The sequence below is a fragment of the Nannospalax galili genome, unplaced genomic scaffold (assembly GCF_000622305.1).
Source record: "Nannospalax galili isolate Female #2095 unplaced genomic scaffold, S.galili_v1.0 scaffold612, whole genome shotgun sequence".
Classification (NCBI taxonomy): Eukaryota; Metazoa; Chordata; class Mammalia; order Rodentia; family Spalacidae; genus Nannospalax; species Nannospalax galili.
In genome coordinates, this window is record NW_008333388.1 from 3,718,355 (window position 1) to 3,734,727 (window position 16,373).

General features: G+C 40.0%; 1 protein-coding gene across 1 annotated transcript in view; it reads right to left on the minus strand.

The window, feature by feature from the left end:
• LOC103730001 (disintegrin and metalloproteinase domain-containing protein 2) overlaps positions 1-16,373 on the minus strand; it is a 67,102-nt gene that overhangs the window by 33,118 nt on the left and 17,611 nt on the right. The window contains exons 7-11 of the mRNA XM_008828144.2: positions 16,308-16,364; positions 14,162-14,233; positions 6,014-6,180; positions 4,561-4,642; positions 3,653-3,789 (exon numbers count right to left, since the gene is read on the minus strand). Coding sequence (XP_008826366.1) covers positions 3,653-3,789; positions 4,561-4,642; positions 6,014-6,180; positions 14,162-14,233; positions 16,308-16,364 — 515 coding nt within the window. The remainder of the gene's footprint in view (positions 1-3,652; positions 3,790-4,560; positions 4,643-6,013; positions 6,181-14,161; positions 14,234-16,307; positions 16,365-16,373) is intronic.

The window sequence follows — 16,373 nt, forward strand, 5'->3', positions numbered from 1 at the left end:
TATAATGTGACAAATAGGAAACACTTTTTGAAAAAGAGCAATCCAAGCCTATCTTGGCTTTACTGGTCAGTTCTGTCAAATAATTCAGAGATAAACAATGCCAATGTTGCCAAATCGGTATAACCCTCACAGTGAAACCAGCATTACAACATTATAACATTTTAACAGAGGACAGCTGAAGGTCAAACTGTGCACTCTATTTTCTGGTGGGGGGCAATGAGGAGATATTATATTCTAAAGAATTCTAACCATGATGATGATTGCTATCCTAGTTTTCTGATGCTGTGATGAAATACTTGAAAGCAGCTTCGGGGAAAGAGGGTTTATTCAGCTTATAATTCAAGGTTACAGTCAAATCCAAGGCAGGCATTCAAGCCACTAGTCACAGCTCATTCACAGTCAAGACAACAGAGAATACACACATCCTTGTTACCCCCCCTTTGTTTTTGGTCTTGAGACAGGGTCTCCCTGTAGCCCCAGCTGACCTGGAACTCACTATGTAGACCAGGCTGGCCTTGAACTCACAGTGATCCACCTGCCTTTGCCTCCTTGCTGAGATTAAAGGTGTGTACCACCACACCCAGCTCCTTGTACACCTATTTCCTGCTTCTACTCAGTTACCCTTCTTTACTCTTACATACTTCAGGACCCAGCCTGAATGATGTCTCATTCACGGTGGGTCTCCCCACTTCAACAGTCAAGGCAGTCTCCCACAGACATGCCCATAGGCCAAGCTGATCAAAATACTTCCTTAATTAAGGCCTTTCTCTCAGAACCTGATTCCAAGTTGTAGCAAGTAGACTATTAAAAGCAACCATCACAATGGAGTCATTCATGAGACAGCTCACCTCGATGGTACTCAGGAGACTGTGGAGGGTCCAAAGAACTGTTTCTTTGTTAGATCTTCAGAACCTTTCTATCATTTGTTCACAGTCACTATAATCCCATGTCACTATCATCATTGTGGTCAAAGAATAATAAAAATGTAGTGAACAGTGCTCAACATTTTTAACACAAATCACATGAAATGCCATCTTTTTCTGAGTTAACCCAGGAAGAAAGTTAAGGCATGACCATGACCGTAAGTTTATTTCAGAAGTAGTCCTTGGAAGCAGGATAATGGGGTGAGGATGAAGAAACAGAGGTGGGGTATCCAAGTTAGCTTTAATTGTCAACTTGACACAGCCTGTTGTCATCTGACTGGAGAGCCTCAATTGAGGAATTCTGAAGATCAGATTGGTCTGTGGGGCATTATTTTGATTATTAATTGATGTGAAGGGCCCATCCGTGAGTGGTACTATCCTGTTGGATAGGCATGTCCTCCGAAAGAACTGGCAACAGCTGAATATCTGAATCCTAAGAGACTCCATAGACAGAGGGGGAGATGGTCACCCCTCCTACCCAATCGGTCAGCTTCAATCACGTGAGGGGGAGGGTCTAAGAAGAAGAAGCCAGGGAGGCGGTGTGAGTTTTGCCATCTTGGGTCTGGCAGGCACAGATCAGAAAGCTCAGCCAAGATGTAGGGAAAAGAGCCCACAAGTGTCCGTGCCTTTGTAAGTGACCCCCTCCAGGACATCAGAAGCTTTGTTGGCAAGCCCAAATAAATATCTTTATTCCCTAAACTGTAGCTTAAAGGAACATCGTGTCAGTTTGCGGGAGGGAAGGTCACAGCATACTTCACAGAGGTTCCTGGGAGCTGAGGGTGCATGAGTGTGGGCCTCCCAGGAGAGAATCTGGCTTTACACATCCCTAGGTAGTGGTCTTGGGTTATATGAGAAAGCTAGCTGAACATGATCCAGAGAGTGAGCCAAAAGCAGTGCTCTTCCGTTGTTTCTGCTTCCATTCCTGCCTTAACTTCCCTCAGCAATGGCGTGTGACTTGGAAGTGTCAGTCATATAAACTCTTTCCTCCCTCCTTTGCTTTTGAAAGATCTGAGTGTTTCATCGCAGTTACACAGGGAATGAACAAGGAGGAAAAGTCTGTACCAGCCATGACAATAGAGGCCTCTTTCTGTTGAGACCGCAGGGACGCGTACAGGACATCTGACAGAAGTGTCTTTAGCTGGTGTCCAGCTAGAGTCACTGAAGGCAACCCCCTGTGGGCCAGTATAAGCCTTTCATTTGGGGTCTTGTTTCATGGGTGGCCTGGGGAAGAGAATGGTTGGCATTCACAGATGTCATAAGTTTGGTCAGGTCTTTGCATGTGTCTTCTCAAGTAAACACTTTCTGGTGGGAAATGAAAAACATCTATACACAGCTGCCCCTTGGTGCTCATGGAGGGTGTGCTCCGAGACACCCTGTGGATACTCAAATCCTCAGACACTCAGGTCCTTCAGAGAGCATGGCATATCTACACATAACGTATGCGCATCCTTTCATGTACTTTACATCATCTCTAAATGACTTGTAATGCCCAAAGTCAATGCTATGTAAATACTTGTTATACTGCACTGTTTGAGAGACGGTGACAAGAAAAAAAGTCTGTATCTCATCAGCTCAGATACAGTTTTCCCCAGGTGCTTTTGACCATGACTGATTGACTCTGTGGAGGTGAAACTCTGTCATGTAGAGTAAAGCACTCTACAAACTCACACCTTTCTTCCCTGCTCACTTGTCTCTGATCAGTGTTATGGCAGCTGTGTCCTGACAAAATGGCCGAGTCAAATGTGATAGCACAGGATTCTGTACCAATCCAAACCCTTTGCACTTCTTTCATGCAAGGGGGAAAGTCAAATGTATTGCTTGCAATTCTGCTCACTGGAATGTTGGCCATCCCCTACCATCTTTGCTTCTAAATATAATCGTACTACCGAATGTAATGATGTTTAATTTTTTTATACTATAACATATCAGAAAACGATTGACATTTTTCTGTCTCCATCAATCAGTTTTAGGGAACTTTTAATGAGGCCATTGGCATGATTAAGAAATATTGATGCAATAGGGGCCAGGGATGTGGCTCAGTTGGTGAGTGCTTGCCTAGCATATATGAAGCCAGCACCATGTAAATAGGCTGATTGCTGGACACGGCGGCATATGTTTATGATTCCGGCACTTGGGGAGCAGATGCAGGAGAATTGAGAATTCAAGATTGTTCTCAGCTAATAGTGAGTTCGAGGCCAACCTGAGCTACATAAAAATTACAAAATCATGCAAGTAAATGATTCTAAATGTAGAGCTAATTCACAGATGAGAAAGTAAGTGTGATGTTTGATGACAGGAGATTCTGAGATAGATGGGAGGCATGGGTCCTTGAATAAGTATTTTATACTGGGGTCATCAACACGTACTCAGCCCTAAGTATGTATTCTAACAGACTAACTTGAGTTTGTGTGTGTGCACATGCATGCATGCATGTGCATGTATGTAGTACTGGGGAGTGAACTTAAGGCCTCATACCTGCTAGACAAGTGCTCTATCACAGACCTGAATCCTCACTTCTCTGTTCACTTTTTTTTCTTCATTTTTGAGACCATGTCTTATTAAGTTTCCTAGGCTGACCTTGAACTTGAGATCTTCTTGCCTTAGTCTCCAGAGATGAGGTTACAGGTGTGCATCACCAGACTTCTAATAGGGTAGCCTTTCTTAAACTAAATGTATCCAAGTTATCTTAATCTAAACTATATAGGTAAGTCGAAGGACACATCTCTTACATTGCTTCCGGGTTCATTATGCAGATAGCTCCACCACACTGGCATTTGCTGAGGTCATCATATGCTATCCCCATGCTGAGGCTCAGTAGCTGAACTAGAATAATTGAAAGTGATTCCAGAGTTATGGTTTTGGGGTGCTGAAAAATAAACAGACCACAAGTGTGCATGAACATGTGGTGGAGGCATTTTATTTGCCAGTAGGAAAAATGTCATCACTATAAACAGTCACAAAATAAAATAGAACAGAAGCATCTATTGTGTTTTCAAGGACGTGCCATCCAGGTTGCAGCTCATTTAGTATGTTACAGGAGATACTACAAACTCAGGGAAGGTAGAAAAAATAAAACTCTAGTCTTAAAAGATATTAGTAAAGTGGGGAACATTTAGAAAACAATTTAGTGGAATGAATTCCAGTTAAAATATTGAGGTGCACAATAATAAATAAATTTGTAAAAGCTTAGAAAATTCAAAATAGAACTGAGTTTCCTTAAACACTAAAAAAATGGCTATAAAAACCTAGAGCATATATATTACATAATAGTGTAATACTCAACTTTTCCTAGAGATCAGAAATGAAATAAGAATGTCCATTATCAGCTCAATCCAATATTGTTCAGTTTAATTTTCTCAAACATGCTTACAGCTTATGAAGAAAAAACAAAACAAAAACAGCTTCACTTATTTGTGAAATCCGAAATAGTCAAACTCACACAAATAGAGTTTACAGCTGTGGTCGCCAGAGAATCGGGAATCGGAAATATTAGTCTTTCCATACAGTGCCTCAGTTTTAAGATAAACTCCAGGGATCTAACACACAACTGTGCTTAACAACATGGTAATGCAACTGCTGAGCCATCCCTCCAGCCACTATTACACATTTTAATCAAGCAGATTAAATCTTGTCATACCAGAGCAATACCTCCTGCGTGGGTTTTATCACACATCTTCCCTTGAAAGGTGGCCCCAACGTAGTCTGAGACTTCTCTGTAACTTGAATTTAATAACGAATCACAATCATGTCATTTTGCAGAAGGTAGCACAATTAATATTTTTTAATCTGACAGATTTTAATGTTGCACACTGATGTTAAGACTCCTAAATACTGCCACTAATATTAGTGTGATATGGGTTAGGATGTGCCTAATGTTCCTGCATCTTCTAAAAATGATAAAACAGACTTGAAAAAAACAATAGAAAGTGCATCTTCGCATGGATTTCTGAAACATAATGAATACTCATTCAGTGTAGCAATTTTTCAGACGAAAATTAGTAGACAGTCTGAAATAATTAGGATGAAAATGATTAAAATTCCTTAAAACGAGAACACTAGGACACTAAAGCTGACACCTGAGAAGAGTTGGAGCAGAAACTAAAATCTCCTCATATGCAGATAGTTAGCCTGCTAGAGCCATACAAAGGTATGCCGCGACAGAATACTAAAGGTATTAATAGAAGAGGCTGTATTTTATATTCTAAAGTTATTGATGAAAGAAAACCAGAGTTTGTTAAACAGAAGAGGTGTAAGGTGCCCACTCCACCTTATTTTTATGTGTGTGAGTGTATTGCATGCATGTATGTAAGTGCACCATGTTCACAGTGCAATGCCTGCAGAGGCCAGAAGAGGGTGTCAGATTCTCTGGAACTGGAGTTACAGATGGTAGCCTCTGCTATGCGGGTGCTGGGAATCAAACCTGGGTCCTCTGCAAGAGCAGTCAGTGCTCTGAACTGCTGAGCCATCTCTACAGCCCCTCCACCTTATTTTTTGAGACAGCATCTCTTACTGAACCTGGAACTCACTGTTTTGGCTAGACTGGATGACCAGCAAGCCCCTGGGATCTGCCTCTCTCTGCTCCACCCCAAGCACTAGGGTTACAAACTTGTGGACCATGAAGATTTTGCATGGTGCTTAAGATCTGAATTTGGACCCTTATGCTTATGCAGCAACCACATTACCCACTGGACCATTGCTACAGCTCCTTGATATTAAAAATATATATATATATATAAAATCATGACAAGGTAGAGCAAAGCAAAGTGACAAACTTCATAGGGTTCAGATAGGCCTTCCAAACATATTAATGTGGGACGCATGGCAGAGGACACTTAAAGAAGGAGGCTTACCCAAGGAAAGAGGGCACATGGAGGCAAGGAAGTAAGTTTGAACTACTGACCAACAAAGTGAGGGCTCTCAGTGGTTCCACCATAAAGGCGGTTTTCTAACACTATTCGCGTAGTGTTTTATATTAGGGAAAAAAAGACGGAGAACATTTATTTGGCTAAAAAGCCTGTGGATGATCAGAAATTGGGTCAACTGGTAATGTTTTCTTAGTACACTGTTTAGTAGCTCAGAACTGTGCTTACACTAGTAAAAATGCTATGTCGTGTGGACGCAGAACGAGGTAAGAGTGTTTCCATTTTAGAAATTTGTACAACAATTCATTAGCATCTCCAGTGACTGAGATTCTGTTTTCATCAATCCAAAACTCCAGGGAAGACAGAATTACTGTGAGATTAAGGGGAGCAAAAATCTAAAAGAGAACACAGAGAGAAAGAAAACCTGTTCAAACAGTATTAACTACAGGGATATAGCAACATAGCTATGAAAGTGAGCTCAGGACAGACTAAACAACTGAACTGTAAGTCTAGACTGGACCCTCAAAAGCAGACTGGGAGGTGTTAAATGCCACTGGTCATAAAAGTCCTGCCTAATACTTTAAAATGCCTGTGCCCAGGCGAGCTCTATGAGACATGGCTCATTGTATGCAATTCTTACAATGATCTACAGGCAGGAAAGCTGAAACTTCAAATAAAACTTAAATTTCCTTACATCACATTGCGTGTACACGTAGGTGGAGTCGTAGAAGAGGAGTTGGAGTTGTTAGCAACAGAAGTACAAAGACATATTTTAAAACCTTTTTATTGAATTTTTGTGTATTTCATACATGAAATCATCTTTATAACCCCTTCCCCTTGACACCTTCCCATAGTCCCCCCCACTGGAGTTCATTCATTATGTCATTTGTATTAAGGCCTATCATGTAAAGCTGGTGTCCCTAGATGTCCCTCAGTGCAAGTTCACCACCAGGGTTTAGTCAGCCTATCTAGACTCAGCTCTTCCTCACCCAGCAGTATTGAGCTGCCAATAATTCTTCAATGAAATTGGGGCATGCCGGTCATTCCCACAGTTCTGTGCTGGGTTTTGTCTGCTTAAATTTGCACGGGTCTTGTGCATGCTGACACCATTGCTGTAGGTTTGTATGAGAAGGGTCCCAGGCACCTGTAGGACTATTTCCATATGGTTCTGCACCTCCTCCCTGGGTCTTACAGTCTTTCTGCCCTCTCTTCCAAAATGGTCCCTGAGCCCTGGGTGGGTGGATATTAATATAGGAGTCCTGTCCAAGGACCCACACTCTCAAGACTCTTACTCTCTGTGTTTTGGGCATTTGTGACCTTTTGAGTTCCTGGCCGTCTGTTGCGTGAGGGAGCTTCATTGATGAGAACTGAAAGACGCATAGTGGTCTCTTCATCCCTTGTTCTGTGTTCCGTGAGCCTTAGAGGTACAGGTTGCATCCTAGATGTGCCACTTAGGCTTGGGCAGTTCACAGACAATCTCTGTGTGTGACCAGTTGTGGAACTCTGTAATTATCTCTGTCTCTTGAAAACAAGCTTCTTTGATGGGAGGTGACCTGCATACTTGTCTATAAATTTAAGGATCCATATTTTGCACATGGTAAGAAATTACATTCTAGAGAGGTGACAGCCTTGGAGTTTTTTCTCTAAGATCTATGACCTCTCCAGCTATATGTATTTGGCTAGGTTTACCGTATCACACATGAGTTTCCTCCCGTTGAGTGGGCTTTAAGTCAAATTAGGTAGCTGTTGATTTAACCCAAAGATAAAAGTGCCACTATTGTACCAGTATCATTTGCTGTGCTGATCATTGATGTGGTTTTTAGGCCTTGAAGCTGCCGTTGGACCACCATCGATTGATGTTCTCCCTTCCCAGCTTGCATAGTGCTCTCCAAAGCTATGAGAGCTAGCCTTCAGGGGAGGAGGTTTCCTGATCCGTTAATCCAAATCCTGCGTCTGAAATATGTCCTGTCTTTAGCAATAGGGTCTTACCTTCAGGTTCTGGGAGGCAATCAAGAACTGTGACAAAGCCTGTGTAATTTTAGGATTCTCTGGACTACCCTGGCCAACAACTCAAATGAATGTTTCTCCTGTCTGGCACTGTTTCTTGTTATGCAGTCTTCAGCTGTACATGTGGCTCATGTAGGGATATTGTACATGTAATTTTTGAGTAGGTTTTTGGATTGATACAATTCCTTCTGGCTTCTATATTAGCTAGGCACTATTTATCCCTCCTCTTTCTCTCCCTGCCTTATCCTCCCTCCCCACCCTCACCATTTAACGTGTCCCCATTTTCCCCATTTCTCCTTTGATAGCTTGTTTGCTGGGGTCCCACCTCTCTTGGGTTCCTTTCCCTCTTATTCCCATAGTTCTTGTACAGCCCTCCTCTTCCCCTCCCCTTTACCTACCCCCTTTTACATATTTCTCCCTTAGTAACACCCATCTCCTATGATTCTTCTCTCGGGTTCCTTCTTTCCCTAAAGAATCCCTCCCTGATTCCTTTCCATTTTCCTGCTTCCTGCAGTTACATCAGGTGTTACATGCACTCACTTATAAGGATTTGGTGCTAGGACCCACATATGAGGGAGAATATACGTCTTTTGTTTTTCTGAGACTGTGTTACTTCACTTAGTATAACAGTTTCTAGATCCATCCATTTACCTGAAAATTTCATTATTTCATCTTTCTTTACTGCTGAGTAGAACTCCAATGTGTAAATGCACCACATTTTTGTTAACCACTTGTCAGTCCAGGGACACTTAGGTTGCTTCCGTCTCTTAGCTATTGTGAAAAGAGCAGTAACAAACATGGTTGTACAAGTATCTCTACAATAGGATGAGTCCTTTGGGTATATGCCAAGGAGTGGTATAGCCAGGTCATATGGTAGGTTCATTTTTAGTTCTTTGAGAGTTCTTCACACTGCTTTCCATTGGGGTTGCAAGAGTTTACAATCCCACCAGCAGTGAATGAACATTCCCCTTTCTCCACATTCTCACCAGCATTTGGTATCATTTGTTCTCTTGATCCTAGCCAGAATGACTGGGGTAAGGTGCAATCTTAAGGTGGTTTTAATTTGCATTTCCCTAATTACTAACAACGTTGAATGCTTTTAAACATGTTTCTTGGCCATCTTTAATTTTTCCTTTGAGAACTCTCTGTTTAGATCTTTAGCCCATATTTTAATTGGGTCATTTGCTCTCTTGATTCTTTGTTTTTTGAGTTCTTTATATACTTTGGATGTTAAACCTCTGTCAGATGTGTCACTGGTAAAGATTTTGTCCCACTCCGTAGGTTTTCTCTTCACTTTGTTTCTTTTGCTGTATAGAAGTTTTTTTTAATTTAATGAGGTCCCACTTGTTGACCTTAATTCCTGAGCAACTGGTGCCTGATTCAGAAAATCCTTTCCTACACCTATATCTTGTAGGTTACTGCCAATGTTTTTTTCTAACAGTTTCAGAGTTTCGAGTTTCAATCCATTTGGAGTTGACTTTTGTGCAAGGTGAAAGATAAGGATCTAGTTTCGTTCTTCTACAGGTGGAGATCTAGTTTTGCCAGCACCATTTGTTGATGCTGTTTTTACTCCACTGTGTATTCTTGACACCTTTGTCAAACATCAGGCAGCTGAAATTGCGTATACTCAGGTTTGGGTCTTCAATTATGTTCCATTGATCTCTGTGTCTATTTTTGTGCCAGTACCATGCTGTTTTTATGACTATAGCTCTGTAGTATAGTTTGAGATCTGGAATGGTAATTTCCCCTCCAGCATTGTTCTTTGTGCTCAGGGTTGCTTTGGCTAACCTGGGTCTTTTGTGCTTTTCTTATAAATTTAAGGATTTTTTTTTTCTAATTCTGTGAAGTAGGTCATGGGAATTTTGATTGGGATTGCATCAATATATTACTTTTGGTAGGATAGTCATTTTCACAATATTAATTCATCCAATCCATGGGCATGGGAGGTCCTTCCATCTCCTGGTGTCTTCCTCGATCTCTTTAAAATTTTAAGATTTTCATTGTAGAGATTTTTGATGTCTTTGGTCAGGTTTATTCCAATATATACAGATTTTTTTGAGGTTATTGTGGATTGGAGGGTTTCCCTGTATTCTTTCTCCAATTGCTTGTGATTGGTATACCAAAAGGCTACTGATTTTTCTTGATTAATTTTATAGTCTGCCACTACTAAAAGTGTTGATCAGTTCTAGTTTTCTGGTGGAATTTTTGGGATCTCTTGGGTATAGTATCATATCATCTGCAAAAAGGGATAATTTGACCTTTTCTTTTCCAATTAGTGCTCCTTTAATTTTATTCTCATCTTATTGCTCTAGCAAGAGTTTCAAGCTCTATGTTGAAAAGGAGTGGAGATAGTGGACATCCTTGTCTGGTTCCTGATTTCAATGGGAATGCTTCCAGTTTTTCTCCATTTAGAATGATACTGGCTGTGGGTTTGTTGTATATGGCTTTAATTATGTTGAGGTATGTTCCCTCCAGTCCAATTCCCTCTAGGACTTTGAACATAAATACATGCTGAATTATGTCGAAGGTCTTTTCTGCATCTATTGAGATGGCCATGTGGTTCTTGTCTTTGAGCCCATTTATATGATTGATGACATTTATTGACTTGCATATATTGAACCATCCCTGCATCTCCGGAATAAAGTCTACTTGATCATGGTGAATGATCTTTTTGATGTGTGTCTATATGCGGTTTGCAAGTATTTTGTTGGGAATTTTTGCATCTATGCTCATTAAGGATGTGGGTCTATAGTTTTCTTTTTCAGTTTTGTCTTTGCCTGGTTTGGGTATTAGAGTGATGCTGGCTTCATAGAAGGAATTTGGGAGTTCTCCATTTCTATTGTTTTTGAATAATTTAAGTATTGGTTGGAGGTCTTCTTTAAATGTCTGGTATAATTCTGCTGTAAATCCATCTGGGCCTGGACTTTTTTTAGTCAGGAGTTTTTGTATTACTGTTTTGATTTCCTTATATGTTATGGGTCTGTTTAAGCTGTTAATCTCTTCTTGGTTTAACTTTGGTAGTTCCCATGATTTTAGATATTTGTCCATTTCTTTTAGGTTTTCAAATTTAGTAGCATATAGGTTTTTAAAGTATTCCCTTATAATGTTCTGGATCTTTCTGGTGTCTGTTGTGATGTTTCCCCTTTTATCTCTGACTTTGTTGATTTGGAGGTGCTCTTTCTCTCTTTTGGTTAACTGGGCTAGCGGTCTGTCAATCTTGTTTATCTTTTCAAAGAACCAGCTCTTAGATTCATTGATTCTTTGTATTGTTTTCTTTGTTTCTATTTCAGTAATTTCTTCTCTGGTTTTTGTTATTTCTTCTCATCTGCTGGGTTTGAGTTTCATGTGTTCTTGCCTTTCTAGAGTCTTGAGTTGCAATATTAAGTCATTTATTTGTGATGTTTCTGATTTTTTAATGCACGCACTTAGAGCTATAAACGTCCCTCTTAGGACTGCTTTTAAAGTGTCCCAGACATTTTTGTTGTGTTGTATTGTCCTTTTTGGTCAATTCCAGAAATACTTTTATTTCTTTCTTAATTTCTTCTTTGACCCATTCATCATTCAGGAGTGTGTTGTTTATTCTCCATGCATTCGTGTAGTTACTATTGCTTCTTCCCGTGTTGATTTTAAGCTTTTTGCATTGTGGTCTGATAGAATGCATGGAATTATTTCAATTTTTTTGTAGTTGTTGAGGTTTGTTTTGTGCCACAATATGTGGCCATTTTTTAAGAAAGTTCCATGGGGTGTTGAATAGAAAATGTGGTCTTTGGTGCTTGGGCGGAATGTTCTGTAAATGTCTGTTAGCTTCATTTGATGTATATGGTATCATTTAATTCAGATGTCTCTTTGTTTATTCTTTGTTCGGTTGACCTGTCTAATGGAGACAGTGGGATATTGACATTCCCTGCTATTACTGAGTTGGGGTTAATCTGTGTCTTAAAGTCTTGTACTGTTGTTTTTATGAATTTGGGTACACCAGAGTTTGGTACATATATGTTCATGATTGTAATGCCTTCTTGGTTAATTGTTCCTTTGATTAGAATGAAGTGACCCTCTATCTTTTCTGATAAATAGAATTGCAACCCTTGCTTGTTTCTTAGTGCCATTTGCTTAGAATATTCTTTTCTATCCTTTCACCTTAAGGTAGTGCCTGTCCTTCAAGGTGAGATGGGTTTCTTGCAGACAACAGAAGGATGGATTCTGTTTCTTAATTCATTCAACTAGCCTGTGTCTTTTGACTGGGGAGTTCAGTCCATCGATATTTAAAGTTATTATTGAAAGATGCATATCGGTTGCCATCATTTTGATTACTGTTTGCATTCTTTGTCTGATTTTGTGTTTCCACAATTACACCTTCATTTAGTTTCTTTCTGTTGCCCCTGGGGTACAGTTGTTCCTTTTTCCGTTCTTTGTATTGCTTCATGTATTCTTTGAAGGGATGGTTTTGTGGACATGTATTCTTTCAGCCTATTCATGTCATGGAAGATTTTTCTTTCCCCTTCATCTATATTAGACATTTTTGCCAGGTGAAGTATTCTGGGTTGGTGTCTATGGTCATTTAGAACTGGAAATACTTTGGTCCAGGCTCCTCTGGATTTCATAGTTTGCATTGACAAGCCAGCTGTAATTCTGATGGTTTTTTTCTTTATATGTGACTTGTTGTTTTTCTTTTGCTGCCTTCAGTATTCTTTCTTTGTTCTGTACATAGTGTTTTTACTATGATGTGTCATGGGGAGTTTCTTTTTCTGATCCTGTCTCTTTGCTGTTCTATGTGCTTCTTGTATTTGTATGAGGATGTCTTTCCTTAACTTTGGGAAATTCTCTTTTACAATCCTGTTTAAGAGCTGGTCAATACCATTAACCTAAAATGCTTCTCCTTCCTCTATGCCTACGATCACAGATTTGGTCTTTTCATGGTGTCCCACATTTCCTGCATATTCCATTTCTGTGTTTTTAATTTTTTTTTCCATAATCTTTGCTTGAGCAGTACAGTTCTTCAACTTTATCCTCCAGTGTTGATATTCTGGAGGAATATCATGTCGTTCCATTTCATTCTATCAGTTAGGCTTTCTCCTGTTGTTTCACATTGGCTTTTCACTTCCCTCCTCATTTCAACCTAACTTTTCTTCAATATTTCCACCTTTTTTGTGAATTCTGTCAGAAGTTTATCACTATCTTATTTAGTTATTTGATTTGTGTGTTCTTTAAATTCATTGAATTCCTTGATTGTGTTTATGACTGTTCTTTTAAATTCTGTGTCCTGGGTTATTTCTAGGGGGTTCTCATTGTAGAAGTGTTCTATAGGACTAGTGGAGTTTGGTGGGAACATACTGTTTTGGTTTTCCATATTATTATTTTTCCATTGTGATTTTGGCATGTGGATTTCTTTTGTTGTTTGTATTTCTGGAATGAAACTCAAGCCTTCCTTTGTTGAACTGAATTCTGCTTCTGTTTGTATGACTGGTGTCTTTGGTTGTTTTCTTATTGAGTATGTAAAGCTGGTAGGTCTAGGATTCAGGTTCTCTCAGATTTTATATTAGAGGGAACTGATGGCTTCAGATCAGCTACTCAGGAGCTCCCACAGAGGCCTAAGTCAGGCTCTAATCAGGTACACTCAGGCTTCCTTCGAACATCTGGATCCCTACTAGTGGACACTCACAGCACAACTTGGGAAGTTTGCTAAGGGGAGGCCTGATTTTGGCACTCTCAGGCTGTCTGCTAGGTTCTCAGTCCCTATTGTAGGGCAGAGAGGTCTAGCCCTGGTGAAGTGGGAGGGGCCTCAAGTGTTCCTAGTTAGGGGTTTAGGAAACGCATGATTTGGGGAAGCTTACCACCAGGCAGAGGCCAGATCCAGGCACTCTCAGGCAGTCTGCTAAGGTCTCAGCCTCTACTGTAGGGCAGAGAGGTCTAGGCCTGGATAAGTGGGAGGGGGCCTCATGTAATCCCAGTTAGGGGTTGTACACAGTGCAGTTTGGGGAGGTTCATAACCAGGAGGAAGAGGCCGGATCCAGGCACTCCCAGGTGGTCTGCTGCAGTCCCAGCCCCTACTATAAGACAGGGAGGTCTAGCCCTGGGCAAAGTGGGAGGAGGGGCTCACATGGTCCCAATTAGGAGGTTGAGCAAGGCTTGATTTGGGGAAGCTTACCACCAGGTGGAGGCAGATCCAAGCACTCTCAGGCAGTCTGCTAAGATCTCATGTAAAGATATTTTTAAAAGGCCAGGCGTGGTGGCACAAACCTTTAGTCCCAGTACTTGGGAGGCAGAGGCAGGATGATCTCTGTGAGTTCAAGGTCAGCTGGACTACAGGGAGACCCTGTCTCAAAAAGAGTAGAAAAAAAAAATGTATCTTTAAAGAAAGAAAACACTTACGGCATTCACCAATCCAATCAACTGGAAAATCTTCTGAGTGACAACAGATATGTCCGTACCCATACGATCATACTGTAAAATACAATGGCCTTTTAGCTTTCTATCTTTATCTCTATCTATCTATCTATCTATCTATCTATCTATCTATCTATCATCTATCTATCTATTTATCTATCTATCTATCATCTAGTTTAATGATGTAATTCTGTTTAAAATTTAATATACTAAAGTAAAAATTTGTTCAAATGAATTTTTAAAATATTTTATTTATTATTTTTATTTTATGTGCTTGAGTGTATTGCCTGCATGTATGTAAGTGCACCTGTGTCATGTAATGCCCATGGTGGTCAGAAGAAGGCATTGGATACCTCTGGAACTGGAGTTACAGGACAGTTGTTAACCACGGTGTAGGTGCTGGGAATCAAACCTGGGTCCTCTGCAAGAGCAGCTAGTGGTATTAACTGTGGCTCCATCTATCCAGCCTGTTACCAATGTATTTTTAATCAACATTGTTTTCTTATTATTCACACCACATGGTACATAGTGTGACAATAGAAAACACACGAAAAATTAAAAATATAGGATATAGTTCCACTGTTGATAAATTAATGATAATCATTGTTGATAGAAAATATTAGCTTAAAATGATTTAGAAGATGAGTACCTATTCTTCCAGGGTAAAAATCTAAATCAGAAAGCCTACGTATTGACTGTTCCTGTAAAAAGCCATGCTGGCCTTAAACTTCATCAGAACAATTACAAAAATACTGATATCAATATAAGATAAAGGATCCGAAGAAGAGAACTCTAAAGAAAAGGGAGAGGCAAAGGCAAATCAGAAAGTGGACATCGGACAGGGTAGGAAATGATTATGCAGACCTAAGAATCCTGACTCTCATCAGCATAGCAATCAAAGTCACCTTGAAATCCCAGCTCAGACTGGCTATTCATGTCTCTGAAAGCAAGATGAGTCGGCCCTTAGAGCAGACAGGTTGACTTAAATTTTAGGAAGTAATTTAAGACTGGGGAAACTTCCAGAACTGGTACATGAGAAGCTCCTCAAATGTTATACGCTAAATGACTCCACTGACAGCATTTTGAAAATGAAAAAAATCTATAGGCATGTAGAGCGCATGACTGGATTCCAAGGGTCGGGGAGGGTGGGTGAGGGAGGAGTGTGGTTAGTGAGGCCCACACAGCAGCTCCTTGTTGGGACGCAAACACTCTGCACCTTGACTGCATCACCTATGGTATCTAGTTGCCGCCATACTGGGGAAGGAGGTAGCATGTCTAAAGAGATGACAGAATCTCTATATTCTTTACTTTTTCTCAGTGTATATTTTTATTGAATTTTTGTATACTTCATATAAAAGAACTTAATCATCTTTATACCCCTCCCCCATCTGTAACACTCCAATCCCCACTGAATTTCATGCATTCTGTCATATAGGTTAAGGCCTATCCAGTTAAGTTTGTGTACCCAGATGTCCCTTGGTGCAAGTGCATCCACTGGAGTCTAGTCAGCCTGTCTAGAGTCTCTCCCTTAAAGATCAGCTCTCCCTCACCCTGCAGTCAGTTGTCAACACTTCCTGGGCTGAGGTAGGGGCCTTCTTACATTTTCTTGCAGGTGTATGTGAATATATAATTATCTTCAAATTAAAAGGTGAACAAAAAATGAAAAACTATCTTCATAGAAACTTTTCACTTGTGACAAAAGAAAGTAATAAAGAAGGGACAAAAAGAGTTATGAACAAAAACAAATCAAAATAGCAGGCATAAATATAAACGGGAATGCCATTAAATACGGATGGATAAAATAATCCAAGCAAATGTCAGAGATAGCCTGACTGCAGGAAATAATAAGGTTCTACGATTCTAGAACTATCTGTAAACTACTATAAAAGAACCATTTTGTTTATTAACATTATTATGTATTATCTAAAATTGACAATAAGCCTTTAACAGACCTTAGAATCCCAATTTTGTACAGTTACAAATAATTAAAAATTCATTAGAACCTGCTAATGAGAAACTGTTACCAACTCTCCTCTGTCAAAAATTTATTCCGTAAGACACAGGAAAAATTTTTATAACCCTTCCTTGACAGCAAAGAGTGAGCAAGACAAAGGCATCAGGATCCACTTACCAGTTCTTTTTCAACCACAAGATGCATTTCTATATAGTGAAAAAAATCTGGTTTGAGCTGAAAAAG